This window comes from Salvelinus namaycush, chromosome 41, assembly GCF_016432855.1.
Source record: "Salvelinus namaycush isolate Seneca chromosome 41, SaNama_1.0, whole genome shotgun sequence".
Lineage (NCBI taxonomy): Eukaryota > Metazoa > Chordata > Actinopteri > Salmoniformes > Salmonidae > Salvelinus > Salvelinus namaycush.
In genome coordinates, this window is record NC_052347.1 from 19523147 (window position 1) to 19546225 (window position 23079).

General features: G+C 43.7%; 1 protein-coding gene and 1 pseudogene across 4 annotated transcripts; one reads left to right on the forward strand and one right to left on the reverse strand.

Annotated features, from left to right (window-relative positions):
• The first annotated feature begins 512 nt into the window (after positions 1-512).
• LOC120034501 lies at positions 513-7103 on the forward strand (annotated as a pseudogene).
• Positions 7104-7977: 874 nt separating this feature from the next.
• LOC120034427 (general transcription factor IIF subunit 1-like) lies at positions 7978-20853 on the reverse strand. 4 transcript variants are annotated; one of them, XM_038980982.1, is made up of 14 exons: positions 20670-20853; positions 20307-20383; positions 18974-19020; positions 16906-16978; positions 16335-16528; positions 15894-16064; positions 15492-15700; positions 13076-13229; positions 10378-10436; positions 10176-10301; positions 9975-10045; positions 9331-9469; positions 8945-9098; positions 7978-8736 (listed from the first exon to the last, which is right to left on the reverse strand). In XM_038980982.1, exons 2-14 carry the CDS (start codon positions 20316-20318, stop codon positions 8532-8534), a joined length of 1614 nt encoding a protein of 537 aa, XP_038836910.1. In that variant the 5' UTR covers positions 20319-20383; positions 20670-20853; the 3' UTR covers positions 7978-8531. The 4 variants fall into 4 exon arrangements, with proteins under 4 accessions (XP_038836910.1, XP_038836908.1, XP_038836909.1 ...); XM_038980980.1 differs by having other exon boundaries at positions 9331-9472; XM_038980981.1 differs by having other exon boundaries at positions 9972-10045.
• Between the last annotated feature and the right edge of the window lie 2226 nt (positions 20854-23079).

Below are 23079 nucleotides of genomic sequence, written 5' to 3' on the forward strand. Positions count from 1 at the left end.
ATTTCGAATAAACACATATTGTTCATTTTAAAATGAATTACTGTATCTGTCGGTATTGGCGTAAGCTATTTGTCCATTTGCTAAAATGAACATGATCATAATGCAATTCACTCTTGAGCTTAATATTGAAAATTTATCTCATTTCAAAAGAAAAGTACATACATGTAGATGGGAAATAAATACAAATAAGTAGCCTCCATGATTAATCAAATAGGCTACAACGAAATTGTAAATGAAACGAAAAGTGTGTTAATACATTTAAACTTGCGTTTGATGTATAGCATGTTATTAATTCCTTATTAGCCTAAATGTATAACTATTCTTAGTTTTGTATTATCATTATTACGTTCTAAAGTAGGCTATAAATAGGGCCATGATCACACTGTCATTCATATCAGCCTACTTTGTTTAGGGCTACAGCGTAATAACAGTATGTGAATATCACAACTGAAAAATTAAAGTTAGCATTCTTTGATCAGAGTGAGATGGATTCGCAGACGAAGGCTGAGCCAATGCGCGTGCTCGTCACGGGCGGATCCGGATTGGTCGGGAAGGCCATCGAGCACGTGGTGAAACAGGAAGGCGGCTGTCTCGAGGGCGAGCAGTGGACCTTCCTGTCCTCCAAAGAAGCCAACCTCGTGTAAGTTATGTCACATGAACTTCATATTCTCAGCAGAGCTGGTCTGAGGCTTTGTCTTTGCAGATAAAAATGACTTGCCTATATAGCGATGCCATAATCCCATATTCTACATGCCCGAGAAACACCAGCATGTCTGTTCTACATAACATATTTATACAGTCATGTTGCACTGTATGAAATCCTGTTATGACCCTTTTACATTTGGGGCTGGTTTTGTGGTTCCAACAGGAACAAATAGATCAAATAAATGCCCCAAATAAGTTCACTCAAAATTATTATGTTCTATTCTCTGCTATTCTATTATTTTCAAATCTATTCTATCGATATGTAGATTGATGCATAGATACAGTATATATTTATAGAGTTTCTATATAGTTCCTGTTGGGACCACATTAAATGTTCAGCTAATTACATTCGTGCATGTATACTTTTATGAGATTGATGTGTTTCCCATTAAATTGGATGATGATGATGACAGTTGTTCTGCCAGAGATCTACAACAGACAAGAGCAGTGTTTGAGAAGTATCGGCCCACCCATGTCATCCACCTGGCTGCCAAGGTGGGAGGACTCTATCTTCACATGAAGGAGAACCTACACTTTCTGGTGAGCTTACCTAAATACCCAGTTTGTTTCAATACCTAGGCTATACGTTTCTGTCCCAAACTACATTTGTTCAATCAGGGATGGGTCCAGAAATTCGGAACAGGCATTTCTAACTCACTGGCCCATTTTTTTGCCTGGCGCCCCAATTGTTAACCAAATAATGATAATTCGGCACAAAACCCCCAACTTGGACAGGCTGATGGGCTGAAGATGGAACCAGCCCATCTGACATTTTGGCTGAACTGCCTAAAGGCCAGTCCGTGAAATGGTTTGTCTTATCTAGCTACCAGTTGAATGCACCGACTGGAAGCAGCTCTGGAAAAGATCTTCTGCTAAATGACCTGAATGTAAATGTTCACCTGGCTGGGCAACTACTTAGGCTGAAATTCAATTGAACTTGTCAAAGCGAAGTTTGCACAGTGACTTTGTTGGCAAATGTATTCATCTTAATTACAAAAGTATTAATCCATCTGTTTATTATTATTTATTTTTTAAATCTTTATTTAACTAGGCAAGTTAGTAAAGAACAAATTCGTATTTACAATGACGGGCTAAAGCGTAATAACAGTATGTGAATATCACAACTGAAAAAATTAAAGTTAGTATTCTTTGATCAGAGTGAGAGATGGTTTCGCAGACGAAGGCTGAGCCGATGCGCGTGCTCGTCACGGGCTGAGTGTTAGTGAGGAGTGTTTACAGGAGCTTCTTATCACTGTCTCCAAATGCATTCTTTGAATTCATTTGTGTAAAAACAAGTTATTGTGTAAAGTCGCAATACAGGTTTTATTGAATTGAGACCACAGTGTTTTGCCTTCACAGAGGGATAACCTTCGCATCAATGACAACGTGCTGCAGACGTCTCACGAAAGGGGCGTCACCAAGGTGGTGTCCTGTCTGTCCAGCTGCATCTTTCCTGACAAGACCACATACCCTATCGATGAGAGCATGGTTAGTTGAACAACCAGTAAGACCATATCAATGAGAGCATGTTGTGTTTAACCTTAATACTAAAATACTATGGTGGCATCAAATGGCCCCAATTCCCTATATAGTACATTATTTTTAACCAGAGCCCTAATGACCCTGGTCAAAAGTAGGAGTTCAACAGTTTAGGGTGCCATTTGGGACTCGACCTAGTATGTGCCAAGTGACAGTAGAACTACTGTATGTTTGGGAACCTCTGGCCCTCCAAACTGATTTTTAATAAAAGCTGGTGTATGATCACTCATGCTTTCTTCCCCTTCCCACAGATTCACAATGGGCCTCCACATGACTCGAACTTTGGCTACTCACATGCCAAAAGAATGATTGATATTCAGAACAGGTGAGCTGGTGACTAATCTGTTACCTGAGCAGGTACATTAGCACAGTTGAAAGACCTACTCCAGCCTCCCTAGCACCTCATTTATCACCTGATGAACTTAACAAAAGATGCATTTCAGTAGCTGGTGCAGGCCCATCATTATATGGCACAGCGCAGCTCGCACATAATGTTCTGAGAACCATGTGTTTCTTTTGTGGGAATTTCAGTACTTTAGCATAACATTTCCTACAGGTTTCCTCGTGGTTCTATTTAAAGTTATGCTCTCAGAAAGTTAAGAAACAACGTTCTTCTGTGGGAATTTCAGAATTTCAGCGTAACGTTTCCTACAGGTTTCCTCATGGTTCTATTTAGTAATATTCTCAGAACATTAAGAAAACTTTCCATTAAAACAAGAGCTTTCTAAAATGTTTATTTATTAACATATACCTTCTGTTCTCAGCGTCAACAAAACTCTCTATCCTCTATCTTGTTAAGTGAGTTCAGGAAGTGGCCACACCCACTAATTGGCCACACCTGATCTTTATGAGCACTTGTTTCCTTTGAAATGGGGTCTGTTTGAATAGACTAAAATACACAGCTTTGTAAGAGCTAAAAAAACATGGCGTGCTAGCTCCAACCTGGTGGCCAGTGGACTGGTTCCATGGATAGCAAACAGAAGATCATAGGTTCAAATCTTATAGGCTCCTTGTGACAATAGAAAAGAGATGTGTTTGCATGATTAATGCCTAAGCAATTTCATTTCCATGTGTCCCATCTGTGCTTGGTGTTCAAAACAGTTAACCTAAGTTAGCAGTGTTATTAAAAGTCTTATTGAAACATGTTCTCAGAACATTATTTAATTACCTTCAAATAACCTATAATTTCATTATCAGAACATTAATAAAACCTCCCAGGAAAACTTTCAGAGAATCATTGTAAAACGTTCTCAGAACGTCCCTGCAACCAAAAAATTAATGTTCTCAGAACGTAAATTAAGTCAGTTTCACCGGTCAGGAAACTTAGGCTTTTGTTCCCAGAACCAATGGGAAACCAAAAACATATGTTCCCACAACTTCCAAGGAACCTCTATTGCTCTGCTATTGTTCTGGGAAGCAAGAAGGAAGGCCGATGACATCGGTATGCATCCATCAGACTAACCCCTTGAATTGCCAACTCCTTGAATTTCGCCATTGTGTAAAAAAAAAAACACTTTGTCCCCCCCCCACAAAGAAATCTACCCTTAGGGGTTTGTACCTTGTATTGTATGTGTACTTAGAATATTGTTTAAAAAAATAGCTGGAGTGGGTCATTAATGTTCTAACCACAACGTGTGTGTGTGTGTGTGGGGACTTGATTGACAACAGGGGATACTTTGCGCAGCATGGGCGCCGCTACACCGCCGTAATCCCGACTAACGTGTATGGTCCCTATGACAACTTCAACTTTGAAAATGGTCACGTGCTCTCGGCACTCATGCATAAGACATATGCTGCTAAAAGTAACACTCACAATAACACACACACACCCTACACCTACACCTACACACACACCCTACACCTACACCTACACACACCCTACACCTACACAGGAAGACCAAAAAGGACATCAACCACCCGAGCCACTGCCTGTTCACCCCGCTATCATCCAGAAGGCGAGGTCAGTACAGGTGCATCAAAGCTGGGGCCGAGAGACTGAAAAACAGCTTCAATCTCAAGGCCATCAGACTGTTAAACAGCATTCACTAACATAGAGAGGCTGCTGCCTACATACAGACTAAAATCACTGGCCACTAATAAATGGATTTGATAAAGGTATCACTAGTCACTTTAAATAACGCCACATTAATAATGTCTACATATCCTACATTACTCATCTCATATGTATATACTGTATTCTATACCATCTACTGCATCTTGCCTATGCCGCACTGCCATCGCTCATCCATATATTTATATGTACATATTCTTATTCATTCCTTTACACTTGTGTGTATAAGGTAGTTGTTGTGAATTTGTTAGATATTACTGCGCTGTCAGAACTAGAAGCACAAGCATTTCGCTACACTCGCATTAAGATCTGCTAACCATGTGTATGTGACCAATACAATTTGATTTGATTTGACACACAGACAGACAGACAGATACAAACACTTAGTCCTTTCTACTCTCCTTGTAACAGAGGAGGGAACCCCGCTACAGGTGTGGGGCTCCGGAACACCCAGGAGACAATTCATCTACTCTCTGGTATGTTTAGTGAATTACTCTGTGTGTGTGTGTGTGTGTGTGTGTGTGCACTGACACGCACGCACAATGTCAGATATGTGTGTGTACATTAAATCTGTGTGTGTTTTCTCAGGATGTAGCACGTCTGTTCCTCTGGGTGCTGCGGGAGTATGATGAGATTGACCCCATCATTCTCTCTGGTGAGTCCAACATGGGGGGTGTGTGTGTGTGTACCATATGTAACTGGACCAAGCTCCTTTGACCCTTGTATCACAGTGGGGGAGGAGGAGGAGCTCCCCATCAAGGACGCCGTAGAGATGATTGCAGATGCCCTGGACTTCAAAGGTCAAATAGTTGTATCCTTCCACAGGCTGTGTACGCCTGATAGGAGTTGCCCCTAGGCACAGATCTAGGATCAGCGTATCTTCCCCAATTCCTTACCTTAACCATTATTCAAATTTGACCTTAGATCAGTGTCTAGAACCAATCTAGTAGAATCCTTAGTACAACACCAGCAACCACATGTAGAGGTTCATTACACCTGTTGGATTGACAGACGTACAGATGTAGTACATTAAAAGCACACTCGGACTGGCTACCCCCCCATATCCGTTGCACTGTAACTATGCCATCTCCCTGTGCTTTGCCTTTTGTGGCCCTTGACCTATGACATCAGTTCGACACCAGCAAGTCAGATGAAGAAGACGGCCAGCAACGCCAAGCTGCGACGCTACCTTCCTGACTTCACCTTCACGCCGCTCTCTGAAGGTCCGAGATCCAAATATTGAGGGTTCTATTTCCTGTCCAGAAAACAACTCAATATTGTAGTTGGAATTAGTTGCCTTGTAAATAACAGACGCATTACAGCATGATATGTGATACCTATCTGGTTATTGGTCGTTTATGATTATGATGAAAGGAGCATTCATAGTGATTAAACCACTCTTCCAAAATGCACAGTATCCATAGATTACTGACTGTCTCTCTTCCCCTACAGGTATCAAGAAGACCTGTGATTGGTTCGTGAACAACTACGACATAGCCCGAACATGAAGACCAATGAAGATCGAGACATGAATATTGTTTAATGAAAAAGACGAGGGCTACGTCCCAATACTACTACTGTGCCTTCCTAGTCTTGTGTCCTTGCCTTCATGTCAGCTGATAAGTGAAAGTTCTGGATAGGTTTCACCATATGGCCGGTTAAGTTCTGTCGGATCAGTGGGCATGAAGTAAAGGCACACAGCACTCACAATTTCTGCACTCACAATACCCCACCTTGTTGTTCTCCCCAGAACTGTCTGGAAACCATTTTGGATCCTTTCTCCTCTATTTGCACCGTTGATGTCAGGGATTGACATTAAGGTTTGAAAGGCTCTTGCCCATTGGACAGCAGTATTTTTTTGTTGGTTGCCTGATGATTACAGTCACTTGACAGAAAATGTTAAAGTAGTTGTTTACAAGCAAAATTGTCACTTAAATGGATACTTTGGGATTTTGGCAATGAGGCCCATTATCTACTTCCCCAGAGTCTGTTTAACTCCTGGATACCATTTTTATGTCTCTATGTCCAGTATGAAGGAACTTAGAGGTAGTTTTGTGAGCCAATGCTAACTAGCGTTAGCGCAATGATTGGAAGTTTATGGGTGTCTGCTAGGAAGCAAAACAATCAGTTTGGATGCGTAACTTTTGCAGAGCAAGAGACCCTCTACAACCTGGTTGTAAGCATACCGGCTCTGGGAGACTTAGATTTAGACGCACAGCTCACAACCGAGAGCAATAGGGTATAGTATTGTCTGGCGTTCTGCTCGCCCTGACCAAAAGTTAAGCTTCCTGTGTAGCAGGACCAACATTTTTTAAGTGTAGCCCCTATGTTAGGCTACTGAAATTCAGTTTAAAAAAATCCCCTGCCTAATGGGGCAACCACAGAGCAGGTTCAACTTGTCTGGTTGCCATAAATTGTCCGTCAATCACTTAAACAATGGGGAGGAACCAGAAAAATCACCTGGGGAAACCCCAGAGCAGGTTCAACTTGCCCGACTGCTCAGCTCAATTGCTCCAGGCAATAGGGCAACCCTTAAGGTCAATCCCTGATTATGTCCGCCATTACGTGTCCTTCCCTGATGGTGGCTGAACTGGTCCAGCCACCTGATCACCTCAGTATGACTACCAGTTACTATGAGCAATACTGCAGGGTAATGTGTTTACACTCAAATACATCACATTATTTTAATTGTAATATCTAAAATATATAGTTGAAGTGTATGATCTATTTGTGATTGAATATTGACAAAAATATGAATGGGCTTTTCCTTGCTGTAAGAATGAGGTGTCAGTCGTTGAGAGTGATACTGTATGACATGTTTTCTCACTGCAAAACAACTAGAAGCCTACAGTAAAGTAGCCTGGATCTAAACATTGGAGCCAACTGTTTCTCATCATTCACTGGCCTCGGTCCAGACACTGCAGATCATAATACTGGTTTGTGTTAAAAGAAGATAGACACCCCATGTGATTTATCTGGGATGAACATAGAATGGCCCAACCTATGTAGAGCCATCAGACACTAATATAAAGTCAACTTCCTGAAGAATCTTGAGAATTAGGACATCACTGTCACTCTACCTCACTGTAAAAAATAAAATCAATAAATAGTAGAAACAGGACAGGAAGAAGCAGGTTTTTAGGAGTCACACGACAGTTTCAAATGTCAACAAAGTTTGACGATAACAGTGAGAAGACCAAGATCATTTGGGATCGGCCAGTAATCGCTCCATTAATAAACGGGCAGATGTGCCATTAGTATATTTTACTCTACTTGGCACATCAAGTCATTTTCCTCAGGAGAGGAAGAAGCAGGTGTAACATTAATAAGACTACACCTGTCATGTCATGCTGAATAATGAATGACTTCTGCTTAACATGGTTTCTCTACTACACAACCACTTCTCCATGGCATGAAGTAGTACAGGCCAACAGTAGACTGTCATTGAAGTACACACTACTCTTATCCAAGTAAGTACATACACAACAGTTGCTGCAAAGTAGATTTCCAATGAATCCACTGGAAAGCACAGTAGACTTCTGTCATAACCTCTAATAGTATTAGTGTGTCTTCATTGAAAAGCCTTAAGATGTTTGACATCATTGTCCAGTGTTCTGCTTCTAATTATGCAAACCAACCAGAAACATGACAAGGAGACCAGCCACGGCAACAGCAGGGTTTTTATTACAAATGAAAATAAACAAAAAAGACCATTCTAAAATGAGAAATAGAGGCCTGGGGAGATACGGCAATTCGTACAAATAAGCCACACTTGTCTTGTTGAATCCAGTGGTTTGTGGTGGGAGATGAGTCGGCAGGCAAGATCTACACGGAATGTTTTCATTGATACCTTCACATCGGCCTAATTCATTGATAAACCTTTATCTTGTAAGAGTAAGTTATTTGACCTGAAAGGACTGCCACAGGTACAGTTGACTTCAAACCATTTCTAGAGACAGATTGAAGCTAGTTTACATCGCATCTCAAATCACAGTTGCGTAACACTTTTCTTTTCTACCTTATTCCACTCTTCCAAGGACCCTGTTCTATTCTTCTCCTCCTTCCGCTGCTCAATTAATGAGGAGCATCTCATGCTCTTCCTCTCCTATTCACCTCCTCCCTGGGTCGCGTTCATTAGGCACCAAAGGGCATGAAAGAGGAACATGGACTCATTTTCCATTTTGAAAACGCATGCCCTAATGAACACGAGTCCGGTTTACTCGGTGAGGTAGAAGTGCATCTTGTCGTTGACGTTCTTCCTCTCGGGGTTGAGGCGTTTGAGGATCTGGGCCAGGACATTGACCGTCTGCTCGCTGCTCAGGCCAGTCCTCTTGGTCTGGAACTTCTTCAGCAGGTCCTTGGTGGTCATGGGCTTCCGGATCAGGTAGCGGCGCACCGCCTCCTCCGTCAGCTGAACGTCACTGTGGAGAGGGAGGATGGAGATTGGGACAAAAAAACCAGGGGGAGAGAATAAGAAGAAGGACAGTGCTTGTGGGAGAGGACAGAGAAAAGAGGGCGACAGAACGAGAGTGTGTGTGAGCTAGAAAGAACGAGAGTGTGTGTGAGCTAGAAAGAGGGTAAGGGTGAGAAAAGTGAACAAACAGGAGAGATTGAAGAGGAGGAATATACCTGGAACTGGGGGTTGATTTGCCTGAGGGGGGCTGTGGCGTGCTCTTCCCTGAGGGGGCAGGACTCTGGGTGGTGACAGCCATACTGCTGGACTCCATCTTCAGCCTCTTGGCAGCTGGAGACTCAGAGCTACCACCCACCACATGTCTCTTACCTGTGAGGGGAGAGAGGGAGGGAGCAGGGTAACGGAGACAGTTTTAACAACCCTTTATTGTTCAATCAAGAAGAGTTAGCATGCAGTGCTGAGGTCACACACACATTAAGGTACCACAAACAAAATAAGACATTCAGATCCTGTGAATATGTAAATATAGATGAAAAGATTAAATATAAATATCTATTTCCCATCTGTGAAAATGTGTGTGTGAGTGCATGCGTGTGTGTACCTTGCTCCAGTTTGCTAGCGGCGGCTCGGAGTGTGTTGGAGGTGGAGGCGGAGTCTATGGACGGTGTTCCAGGGCGACTGCCAGTCCTGGAGCTGCCTCCAGAGCCACGCCCACCACCGCGCTTAGGAGGAGTACGCTTCTTCTGGGGGGGATAGCGAGGAAATGGGGAATGTCAAGAGTGGTAGTCAAGAGCAAAGTCCACGAGAGTCACTCAACCTCTCAAGATCCAGACCAAGAAAGACCCAGTGTTTGCAGACCATTATCACACCAAGACCAGTTGAAATGTGGAAAACCAAGATAGAGAGCCAGACCAACACCAACCACATCAAAGGGTTAAAAAGGCCCGTTTTTGTGCCGACACTGCTGCCACACTAGGGAAGCAAGATACCCTGAGAATTGTGTGGTGTGTCACCCCTTTTGTGCCACATAGAAACTACAAAATATGGTATCAGGTTCATCAACTACCAGAGTCTTGTTCAAGACTTTTAGAAAAGCCCCAGATCTTGGGCACCGTAACCCAGATCAAGAACACGATATCAAGACTCCATCTCTGCGAGAAAGACAGGGAAAGTGGGGTTGACATTGAACAGTGGCACTACAAAAGGGACCACACACAAACTAACACTCTCACACACACACACCACCATGAAGAGAGCGGAGGCAGCCTCTCCATCGATGTCGCTGTCCTCCGAAGTGTCCGACTCACCGCTGCTGTCTGAAACACACACAACATTATCACAAAATAGCCCCCTTCAACAAAAACACAGTATATTTCCGTGGGTTCAATCTTGCCACTTCCTTGTGATACCTGATCAGTAAAGACTCTAAAGAAGAAAAACTGCTACCTCTCTTCTTCTTCGTCTGGACTGGGGTCTTCTTCCCTTCTTCTTCCTCCTCCTCCTCTTTCCCCTCTTCCTCGTTCTGTTTCTCCTCCTCGCTCTCTTCCTCACTCTCAGATGCCTCGTCGATTCCTGTGAACAGAGTTAAAGTTCTTAGAATTCACACACATGAACACGTTGTATTGTTGCCATGGGGGTGCCCTCTGACCTTTGGGAACGGCCTCTTTATTGGACTTGGCCTTCTCTTCGCCGGCCTCTTCCTCTGAACTGCAGGATCAAGGGAGTAAGGAGCGAGAGAGCGAGGAAAGGATGAAAGAGAAACAGATGTGAGAAAATAAACGAGAGGTTGCAGGAAGTGTTTGTGTGTATGGCTCTACAAGTGTCTCTGGTGTGTGACCCTACAGCTGTCAATAGAAGTTCTGGTGTACAGTGCATTCTGAAAGTATTCAGACCCCTTGACTTTCTCCACATTTTATTACGTTACAGTCTTATTCTAAAATGGATCAAAAGGGGTGATTAAATCGTTTCCCCCCCTCATTAATCTACGCAAAACTCCATAATGACAAAGCAAAAACAGGTTTTTAGAAATTTCATAAAATAAAATTCCTGAAATATCACATTTACATATGTATTCAGACTCTTTACTCAGTATTTTGTTGAAGCACCTTTGGTAGCGATTACAGCCTCAAGTCTTCTTGGGTATGATGCTACAACACCTGTATTTGAGGAGTTTCCCATTCTTCTCTGCAGATCCTCTCAAACTCTGTCAGGTTAGATGCGGAGCGTCACTTCACAGCTAATTTCAGGTCTCTCCAGAGATGTTCAATCAGGTTCAAGTCCGGGCTCTGGCTGGGCCACTCAAGGACATTCAGAGACTTGTCCTGAAGCCACTCCTGCGTTGTATTGGCTGTGTGCTTAGTGTCGTTGTCCTGTTGTAAGTTGAACCGTCGCACCAGTCTGAGGTCCTGAGCGTTCTGGAGCAGGTTTTCATCAAGGATCTCTCTGTGCTCAGGTCATCTTTCCCTCGATACAGACTAGTCTCCCAGTCCCTGCCGCTGAAAAACATCCCGCACCGCATGATGCTGCCACCACCATGCTTCACCGTAGGGATGATGCCAGGTTTCCTCCAGATGTGACGCTTGGCATTCAGGCCAAAGAGTTCAATCTTGGTTTCATCAGACCAGAGAATATTGTTTCTCATGGTCTGGGATTCCTTTAGGTGCCTTTGAGTAAACTCCACAGAGGAACTCAAGAGCTCTTTCAGAGTGACCATTGGGTTCTTAGTCAACTCCCTGACCAAGATCTGCTCAGTTTGGCCGGGCGGCCAGCTCTAGGAAGAGTCTTGGTGGTTCCAAACTTATTCCATTTAAAAATGATGGAGGCCACTCTGTTCTTGGGGACCTTCAATGCTGCAGACATTTTTTAGTACCCTTCCCAAAATCTGTGCCTCGACACAATCCTGTCTCGGAGCTCTACAGACAATTCCTTTGACCTCATGGCTTGGTATTTGCTCTGACATGCGCCATCAACTGTGGGACCTTACATAGACAGGCGTGTGCCTTTCCAAATCATGTCCAATTGATTGAATTTACCACAGGTGGACTCCAATCAAGTTGTAGAAACATCAAGGATGAACATCTCTGGAGACCTGAAAATGGCTGTGAAGCGACGCTCCCCATCCAACCTGACAGAGCTTGAGAGGCTCTTGAGAGGCTCCTGAGTGGCGCACCGGTCTAAGGCACTGCATGTCTGTGCTAGAGGCATTACTACAGACCCTGGTTCGATTCCAGGCTGTATCACAACCAGTCGTGATTGGGAGTCCCATAGGGCGGCGCACAATTGGCCCAGCGTCGTCCGGGGTTGGCCGGAGTAGGCCGTCATTGTAAATAAGAATTTGTTCTTAACTAACTTGCCTGGTTAAATAAAATGTTAAATAAAATGATCAATGGAAACAGGATGCACCTGAGCTCAATTTTGAGTTTCATAGCAAAGGCTCTGAATACTAAGTATTTCAGTTTTTTATATTTAATAATTATGCAAACATTTCTAAAAAAAACTTTCGCTTTGTCATTATGGGGTATTGTGTGTAGACTGATGAGGACTTTTTTATTTATTTAATCCATTTTAGAATAAGGCTGTAACCTAACAAAATGTGCGAAAAGTCAAAGGGTCTGAATACTTTCCGAATGCACTGTATGTGTGTGTGTATCTGTGAGACTGTGTGTGTATCTGTGAGTCTGTGTGTGTGTGTGTGTATCTGTGAGTCTGTGTGTGTATCTGTGAGTCTGTGTGTGTGTGTGTGTATCTGTGAGACTGTGTGTATCTGTGAGTCTGTGTGTGTATCTGTGAGTCTGTATGTGTATCTGTGAGTCTGTATGTGTATCTGTGAGTCTGTGTGTGTGTGAGTCTGTATGTGTATCTGTGAGTCTGTGTGTGTATCTGTGAGTCTGTGTGTGTATCTGTGAGTCTGTGTGTGTATCTGTGAGTCTGTGTGTGTATCTGTGAGTCTGTGTGTGTATCTGTGAGTCTGTGTGTGTATCTGTGAGTCTGTGTGTGTATCTGTGAGTCTGTGTGTGTATCTGTGAGTCTGTGTGTGTATCTGTGAGTCTGTATGTGTGTGTGTGAGTCTGTATGTGTATCTGTGAGTCTGTGTGTGTATCTGTGAGTCTGTGTGTGTATCTGTGAGTCTGTGTGTGTATCTGTGAGTCTGTGTGTGTATCTGTGAGTCTGTGTGTGTATCTGTGAGTCTGTATGTGTGTATCTGTGAGTCTGTATGTGTGTATCTGTGAGTCTGTATGTGTGTATCTGTGAGTCTGTATGTGTGTGTGTGTGTGTGTGTGTGTGTGTGTGTATGTGTGTGTGTATCTGTGAGTCTGTATGTGTGTGTGTATCTGTGAGTGTCTCACCTGCTCTCATCTGACATGTAGTCCACCTCCAGGCCCTCAAAGTCTCCATCGTCACTGTCCTCATTAGCCTCGCTGTCACTCCCCCTCTTCTTCTTTTTCTTCTTCCCCTTCCCCTTCACATCCCCCCCTTTCTTCTTGGGCTTGCTGTCTCCATCTGAGAGGAAAAGAAGAGGGGGTGAGAAGAGAGAGAACGTAAAGAGATGCACCTTCTAACAATTCAACAGTTGAACATGTAAAATGTACTGTCCATTATTTGTTAGACATTGAGATGTGGTTCATACACACTGTATACTAGTGATGAGTACCGACATGGATAATCCACATTGATATCGGTTGCATTTTTCCTGTTAAATATCGATATCATATCGCAATATATCAGAAACACTGTGCTGTAGCCTACATGTTGTTTACACAAATTACAATGGAAAACATTTGTTTAAAAAAATAAATACATTGCATCTGTGTTCATTGTGTTTTGTGTGTGTATCTCTGTGAAGTCCAGACAACTAAGGGGTCTGTGTTCATTGTGTTGTGTGTGTATCTCTGTGAAGTCCAGACAACTAAAGGGGTCTGTGTTCATTGTGTTTTGTGTGTGTATCTCTGTGAAGTCCAGACAACTAAGGGGTCTGTGTTCATTGTGTTTTGTGTGTGTATCTCTGTGAAGTCCAGACAACTAAGGGGTCTGTGTTCATTGTGTTTTGTGTGTGTATCTCTGTGAAGTCCAGACAACTAAGGGGTCTGTGTTCATTGTGTTTTGTTTGTTTATTTATCTCTGTGAAGTCCAGACAACTAAGGGGTCTGTGTTCATTGTGTTTTGTTTGTTTATTTATCTCTGTGAAGTCCAGACAACTAAGGGGTCTGTGTTCATTGTGTTGTGTGTGTATCTCTGTGACGTCCAGACAACTAAGGGGTCTGTGTTCATTGTGTTTTGTGTGTGTATCTCTGTGACGTCCAGACAACTAAGGGGTCTGTGTTCATTGTGTTTTGTGTGTGTATCTCTGTGAAGTCCAGACAACTAAGGGGTCTGTGTTCATTGTGTTTTGTGTGTGTATCTCTGTGACGTCCAGACAACTAAGGGGTCTGTGTTCATTGTGTTTTGTGTGTGTATCTCTGTGAAGTCCAGACAACTAAGGGGTCTGTGTTCATTGTGTTGTGTGTGTATCTCTGTGAAGTCCAGACAACTAAAGGGGTCTGTGTTCATTGTGTTTTGTATCTCTGTGAAGTCCAGACAACTAAAGGGGTCTGTGTTCATTGTGTTTTGTGTGTGTATCTCTGTGAAGTCCAGACAACTAAGGGGTCTGTGTTCATTGTGTTGTGTGTGTATCTCTGTGAAGTCCAGACAACTAAGGGGTCTGTGTTCATTGTGTTGTGTGTGTATCTCTGTGAAGTCCAGACAACTAAAGGGGTCTGTGTTCATTGTGTTTTGTATCTCTGTGAAGTCCAGACAACTAAGGGGTCTGTGTTCATTGTGTTTTGTGTGTGTATCTCTGTGAAGTCCAGACAACTAAGGGGTCTGTGGTGTCTTAATCATTGATAAGAAGAAGTTTGGTCCATATCGGATGTTGGGAACTATATTTATTGAATATTATATGAATCCTATCAATTGAAATGGCCAATTTGGGTGCAATCAACTAGCTTTCAATTTTTGTTCTAATTGTCTTTCAGAAAAATAATGTTCAAGAAATGCTAATCTGATCTGTTTCTAACTGCAGGTACCATTTCAGATCAATCTGATTGGTGGGTGTCCAAATCCTTTCTTGTGCTTTTTGAGGTTGAATGACTCCCATGCCTCTTTCTACTCTGCCTTCATTCTCATCATTACTGGGCTCACCTCCCTCCCTCCCTCCTTCTCTCCCCCCTCCCTCCTTCTCTCCCCCCTCCCTCCTTCTCTCCCCCCTCCATCCATCCATCCTTCTCACCTCCCTCCCTCCCTCTCACCTCCCTCCCTCCCTCTCACCTCCTCTCCTCCATCCTTCTCTCCTCTCTCCCTCCATCCTTCTCTCCGCCCTCCCTCCATCCTTCTCTCCGCCCTCCCTCCATCCTTCTCTCCGCCCTCCCTCCATCCTTCTCTCCGCCCTCCCTCCATCCTTCTCTCCGCCCTCCCTCCTCCCATCCTCTCCTCCATCCATCATTCTCTCCTCCTTCCACCCTTCATCCTTCTCTCCTCTCTCCATCCCTCCCTACATCCTTCTCTCCCCCCTCCCTCCATCCTCATCTCCACAGAAGCTGCTGTCACTTTCCTCTACTCCATCTCAGTTGATCTTTCTGTGACTCCTCACATCCCATCTCCTCGCCTCCTTCTCAACTGTATTGAGGGAGAAGGTCCAGACGAGAGGATGCAATGAATCGAGGAAAGATGAATCGAAAAAAAGCCCAAACCTTCTCGCACGCCACTGTTGCTCTCTTCTCTCCTTACCTTCTCCTCCACTGCTGTCACTCTCATCACTGCTCAGCTCCAGGTCATCCTCCAGGTCATGGATGCGCAGGTCCCCTCCTCTTCCTCCTTTCTTCTTTTTCTTCTTCCCCCCCTTCTCGCCCTCCTCGTCGTCATCGTCCGGGCCTCTCTCCTGCTCCCGCAGGCGCCTCTGGAGCATGATGCTGAAGTGGTTCACCACCTTGTTCCTCCTGAGAGGGGGGGAGGAAGTGTGTGTTTGAGAGTCAGCATCACATTTTCTCTCTACTCTCCTACCCCACATCTACCCCCTAGTGTTTTTACCTGAGGGGTGAATTTGCACCCCCTATCTTTATTCTTTCCCTCAGTATTTCCCCTTCTCCTGTCTCTCTCCCCCACACCTGTCTCCCCTCCCCCTCTCCTCACCTGCCCCACTCCTCCTCTGCCTCTTCGGCGGTTAGCGTGCGGTGTTTGGCCTGGGGCACGAAGTTGTACCAACCGTTGACGGGGAAGGCCTCAAAGGCCCCGTCGGGACACTGGGTAAAGATGTAGTAGGACGCATTCTCCGTTACGCCCCCTTTCTTCGTACCCTTGAACCTGAAACAGAGAGAGAAACATGTTGATATAAAAGGATAGTTCAGGCTATATGGGAGTTCTTCCTTGCCCTCGGATCGACAGAAAGACAAAGGATGGCTTGGTAAGTATGTGAGAGAACCAAAGCTAAGTAAAGGTAAGCTCAAGGCCTATGTGTAGCCTACCTCCTCCCTGCTTTGCCATTGTGTGTGTGTGTGTGTGTGTGTGTGTGTGTGTGTGTGTGTGTGTGTGTGTGTGTGTGTGTGTGTGTGTGTGTGTGTGTGTCTGCCTCACCTCTTCCCTGCCTTGCCGTTGACCTTGAGGATCCAGGGTTGGTCCTCCACCTTGAACTCCCTGGTGACGATTCCAAACTTCTTCCTGCGTGCCTCCTCCCTCTGCTTCTTCCCAAACTCACTGCCTGCCGCCCCCTCCTCAGTCTCCTCCACACCATACATCCTCCTGTTACTCATGTCCCGCTCCATACGAGCCTGAGGGGAGGGGTAAAGGAGGGGGGAGAGAAGACAGAGCGTGAGACGGATGGGACAATGGGAGAGGAGAAGGGAGAGGAGAAGTGTAGAAGGTAACATAAATAATAGAAGGGGAGGAGAGGAAGGTAGAGCGATAGAGACGGGGAGGGAGAGAGAGAGAGAGAGACGGGGAGGGAGAGAGAGAGAGACACGGAGGGAGAGAGAGAGACAGGGAGGGAGAGAGAGAGACAGGGAGGGAGAGAGAGAGACAGGGAGGGAGAGAGAGAGACAGGGAGGGAGAGAGAGAGACAGGGAGGGAGAGAATCATTGAGTGTTCTAGAAGCCTATTGAGGAAAGTTGTAATGAGAGGGAGTTTCCCAGAGAGTTGGCCTGCATACCTGGGTCCAGGAGGAGCAGTTGACTTTGTCCCCAGAGTTAAAGGCCATGATGCTGTACTTCTTACTGGTGTTCCTACACACACACACACACACACACACAGGTTAGTGGTGTAAGCTATGCTATGATTCATGTAGATACCACATCATTTACAGTGCATTCAGAAAGTATTCAGACCCCTTGACTTTTTCCACATTTCGTCTCTTATTCTACAATGGATTACCCCCCCCCCCCCCCCCAATCTACACGCCATAATGACAAAGCAAAAACAGGTTTTTAGAATGTAAAAAAAAGAACAAACTGAAAGTAAGTAAGTATTCAGACGCTTTACTCAGTATTTTGTTGAAGCACCTTTGGCAGCGATTACAGCCTTGAGTCTTCTTGGGTGTGACGCTCCCATTCTTGTCTGCAGATTCTCTCAAGCTCTGTCAGGTTAGATGGGAAGCGTCGCTGCACAGCTATTTTCAGGTCTCTCCAGAGGATGTTCGATTGGGTTCAAGTCCGGGCTCTGGCTGGGCCACTTAAGGATATTTAGAGATTTGTCCCAAAGCCACTCCTGCGTTGGCTTGGCTGTGGGCTTAGGGTTGTTGTCCTGTTGGAAGGTGAACCTTCGCCCCAGTCTGAGGTCCTGAGTGCTCTGGAGCAGGTTATCGTCAAGGATCTCTCTGTGCTCAATCCTGACTAGTCTCCCAAAACCTGCCGCTGAAAAACATTCCCACAGCATGATGCTGCCACCATGTTTCACCTTAGGGATGATGCCGGTTTCCTCCAGACGTGACGCTTAGTATTCAGGCCAAAGAGTTCAATCGTGGTTTCATCAGACCAGATAATATTATTTCTCATGGTTTGAAAGTCCTTTAGGCTTTCATGGGGCTTTTACTGAGGAGTGGCTTCTGTCTGGCTACTCTACCATAAATGCCTGATTGGTGGAGTGCTGCAGAGATTGTTGTCCTTCTGGAAGGTTCTCCCATCTCCACAGAGGAACTGTGGAGCTCTGTCAGAGTGACCATTGGGTTCTTGACCACCTCCCTGACCAAGGCCCTTCTCCCCCGATTGCTCAATTTGGCCGGTCGGCCAGCTCTAGGAAGAGTCTTGGTGGTTTCAAACTTCTTCCATTTAAGAATGATGGAGGCCAATGTGTTCTTGGGGACATTCAATGCTGCAGATATTTTTTGGTACCCTTCCCCAGATCTGTGCCTTGACACAATCCTGTCTCAGAGATCTACGGCAATTCCTCCGACCTCATGGCTTGGTTTTTGCTCTGACATGCACTGTCAACTATGGGACCTTATATAGACAGGTGTGTGCCTTTCCAAATCATGTCAAATCAGTTGAATTTACCACAGGTGGACTTCAATCAAGTTGTAAAAACATCTCAAGGATGATCAATGGAAACAGGATGCACCGGAGCTCATTTTTAGGGTCTCATAGCAAAGGCTCTGAATACTTATGTAAATAAGGGATCTATTTATATTTTTTTTTATAAAATGTGCAGAAATGTCTAAAAACCTGTTTTCGCTTTGTCATTATAAACTATTGTATGTAGATTGAGAAGGAAAAAAATTGAACTTAATCTATTTTAGATTAATGCTGTAATGTAAAAATCTGAGTGGCTGGTGGACTTTTTAAATCTACCTGACACAGTGGCTGGTGAACCAAAAAGTAAATGTTATGTCCTGCTTGGAACACTACAAATAGACGATACACTTAGGGAAAGTTAGCTGTTTTACCACAGATATCAACTGAGGTTTTTGTTTGAGATGTTTTTTTATGTGTTCACTCCGCGTTGCCATTAGCTCAGGAAGTGTTGTAGTTCAGATAGTTCAGGTAAATGTGCAACGCAAAAAACCTCTGTGGGAATCCGTGTTAAAATTATGCATGTTAAGTGTCTTTTGCACGTGAAAAATTATTTTGTGGTGATATGAAAGTAGAGTGAGGTTTCCAAAACCGTATTGCATGCAATGATTATTAACGGTTAATGTTAATGTCGGGAATGTTGTACACATTGGCCCTGCTGTGGTCAAATGTTAAATGAGAACCCAATGGCTGTAGGCCTCGGATAGTACTTACTTGGGGACCCGGACTATGTACTCTGTAGAAGAGGAACTGCTGCCACCCTGTAAAAACACACACAGTTTGCTACACTACATATACAAAAGTGGACACCCCTTCAAATTAGTGGATTCGGCTATTTCAGCCACACTCGTTGCTGGCAGGTGTATAAAAATTGAGCACAGACATGCAATCTCAATAGACAAACATTGGCAGTAGAATGCCCTTAGTGAAGAGCTCAGTGATTTTCAAATTGGCACCATCAAAGGATGCCACCTTTCCAACTAGTCAGTTCGATAAATTTCTGCCGTTAGAGCTGCCCCGGTCAACTCTAACTGCTGTTATTGTGAAGTGGAAACATTTAGGAGCAACAACGGATCAGCCGCGCAGTGGTAGGCCACACAAGCTCACAGAACGGGACCTCCGAGTGCCGAAGCTTGTAAAGATCGTCTGTCCTCAGTTGCAACACTCACTACCAAGTTCCAAACTGCCTCTGGAAGCAACGTAGTACAATAACTGTTTGTCCGGAGCTTCATGTAATGGGTTTCCATGGCCGAGCAGCCGCACACAAGCCTAAGATCACAATGCCAAGCGTCGGCTGAAGTGGTGTGAAGCTTGCCGCCATTGGACTCTGGAGCAGTGGAAATGCGTTCTCTGGAGTGATGAATCACGCTTCACTATCTGGCAGTCTAACGGGCGAATCTGAGTTTGGCGGATGCCAGGAGAACACTACCTGTCCCAATGCATAGTGCCAACTGTAAAGTTTGGTGGAGGAGGAATAATGGTCCGGGGCTGTTTTTCATGTTTGGGCTAGGCTCCTTAGTTTCGGTAAAGGAAATCTTAACACTACAGCAGACATTGACATTCTAGACGATTCTGTGCTTCCAACTTTGTGGCAACAGTTTGGGGAAGTCCCTTTCCTGTTTCAGCATGACAATGCCCCCGTGTACAAAGCAAGGTCCATACAGAAATGGTTTGTCGAGATCGATGGAAGAACTTGACTGGCCTGCATAGAGCCCTGACCTCAACCCGATCGAACACCTTTAGGCTGAATTGGAATGACGACTGCGAGCCAGGCCTAAATGTCCTACATCAATGCCCGACCTCACTAATGTTTTTGTGGCTGAATTCAGAATGGAAGCAAATCCCTGCAGCAATGTTCCAACATCTAGTGGAAAGATTTCCCAGAACAGTGGAGGCTGCTATAACAGCAAAGGGGGGACCATCTCCATATTAATGCCCAGCCAGCCTGACAATGAGATAAGCAAGCAACAGATGAAGCAAATGTGTTGAGCAATAGACTGATACTGTCATGTTGACCCCACAAGTAAACCATACACCCAAGACTTACCAGTGACGCCATGGTCGACTGTATACAGAGGCAGTATGCCCCTATTCTTAGTCAAGCTGTCACCTGTAAGTGATCACCTGTTGAAGTATAACGACATTTCATTCAGTTCATAGCTAGATAGAAAACTATAGGACATGCTTAACTGACTTCGGTCTCAGCATATGCAGAAATTACTCATCATAAGGCAGTTGTTTGTGGTCATTTATGTACTAACGTTAGCTATTGAGCCATAGATTTAGGATATTATTAAAGGCTTCGCCTCTTCCTCTGATAGAGCTAAGTTACTACTTACTGTACGTTAGTCTGTAGCTAGTTACCAGTAGGCTAAGACACTCAAGAAATATATTGACCCAGTCAACCTACCTCTTCAAAATGTGCGAAACAAAAAGATGTTGCTATATTTTATGCTGTATAGGTAATCAAACGTAAGTATTGGATAACATTTCATATTAGTATGTATCTAGCACATATATCTGGTAGCTAACGTTACTCATGCAGTCGTTAGTTAAATATTTGACTTGGATTATTGCTATCTGGTATCCTTGGGACGTCCCTACCCTAAACCTAACCATAAACCCTTTCCTTTATTTCGGAAGGGACGTCCTAAGGATCTAAAATAACACTAATACATGACAAGTCGCGCCCCATTCCGCCAACCGTTCCGTCAAGAATAATGGTCGGCCGGAAAACAAAGTCAAACAGCAGTTAGTTCTTAGTAGATAGGTGCCATAGGCGCGTGCTGCGAAACAAAATAATATGCTATTATTAAAACAACTGTCCAGTGTCCAGATATCTATGAAATATGACCAATAATTAATTACAATTACTTCTAAAAAAGTATAATTATTGCAGGTAGATGACATCCTCCTCTGTGAGGAAATAGCAAGCATATTTTAAACATCTGTTTGAGATAAACGTTTGAGGTGTGATTTTTGAAGTGTTTTTTTTTCTCCAATTAATGCGTTGGCCACAAGTACGAGTATAACGGGTCAACATTATTTGCGTACGAGTTAACAGAAATTGACTTTTAAACGTGAGATTTTCACTGGACAATTACTTTAAATCCTTGGTGACGAATCATGATTGAAAACATCTGGTTGACAACAGTTGAGAGACCATCTACAGTAGGCTGCTGTGATTCTACCTTGCTGCATATTTGCCAAGACTCAGTTACTTACCAACAAATTATTTTTATTCATCAAACTGTATCGCGCAATATTTACACATTTTCATTGATAAATTACAGCCATTCTATACTTGTGCAACCCTGTGTTCAGTAAGTCTTTACGTTCTGGAATGTTTAATTGAACGGAAACAGTGCTGTACTGAACGACCAGTTGAAAAACGGGAAGGGGTTGGGTTGTGGATTGGGGAACTCAGTCAGCATGGCCACCGCCCTTTAAATAGGTCACTCATTGTTTCAAGCCACACCTCGCCACACCCACCAAACGGGAGCAAAAGTACCTCAAAGTCTGTTCAATAACATACAAGAAAGAACGTGTTGGGTAAATGTGTCGTTCAGTACAAACCGTTCCGCAACTTAGCAAACGTTCAAGTGAACTGAATGCACCTTAGGTTTAGAGTCTTTTTGTGTGCATGCACCTTTGATAAATGAGGCCCCTGGACTGGGAAACGCTCATCTAACATTTTTTGTTGTTGTAATTATTGGAAATTCAGAATAAGGAAGGGAATACTATACTATTTACAGAAATATCAAGAAGCAAATAAACAAAAAACACTATAGACTAGTATACAAATGTAAACTCAGAGACTTGACATAAGCGGGCTTTACATGGTATCTTTGATTTGGCCTCAGTCATCACTCAAATGAACCGCCCTAAACCCCTGAAAGCATGTTGAGAGAGGACTGCAGATAATGGTAGAAAATACATGTACAAATAAAACCAGGTTTGCACAAAGACAGCTGCGATTTACCTTCTCTAATCTTATTTATATGAACACAGGGAGTTGAAAAACGCGTTTTTGTTCTTGGTTTCTTTATTTTCCATTTGTCTTGTCAGTGTGCTGTATTTACATAGAGATCATCAGATGCAACAGAGCATGCCCAGCTTTACAAGACAAATTGACAGCACAGGCAAAACAGTGAGTAATGACGCACTGTTTTACTTCTTTCTAGGTTCTACTTCTTCTTTCTGTCTTCGTTCTGTCTAGTCCGTCCACAGTATCGCTCCATCAGCATGGTTTTATCCCTTTTTTGTATGACCAACTTTTGAATAAGATTGTAATTTTTTCAGAAGGGAGTTACAGGTATCAGAGAAATGCATACAGAGACAGAGGACAGCATCAACAGTTTTTTAATATTCTGTATGTAAGGGAAATTAACAAAAAAAGGCTTCCCCAACCCATCCCCCCCTTCTCACATGTCTGTGATAACTTGTATAACTGTCTGGGTAGTTTAATATAGGTATCACTAACTGCATGTTGAAAGATTAGTTGGGTAACAAGGCTGTAATTGATGCAATATCAGCCTACTGAGCTAAGGTGTGTTCTCTGAGAACCATCATTGGTCAACAGGTGAGATAGAAATCAAGGTCTAACCCTGCCTGTCTTCAAGCTCAGCAGCAATGTTTACAGACTTTCTTTGTTTAAAAAAACACTGCCCTGATGTGCACACACACTTCTGAAACCTGCAAGGGGAGTCTAAGTGGCAGCAAGGGATTTTCACAGTATCCAAAACTTTGAGAATCTGTGATTTTATTTGACAAATTGTAAATTGTGTAAATTCCTCAAATGAATTAAAACATAACGTAAG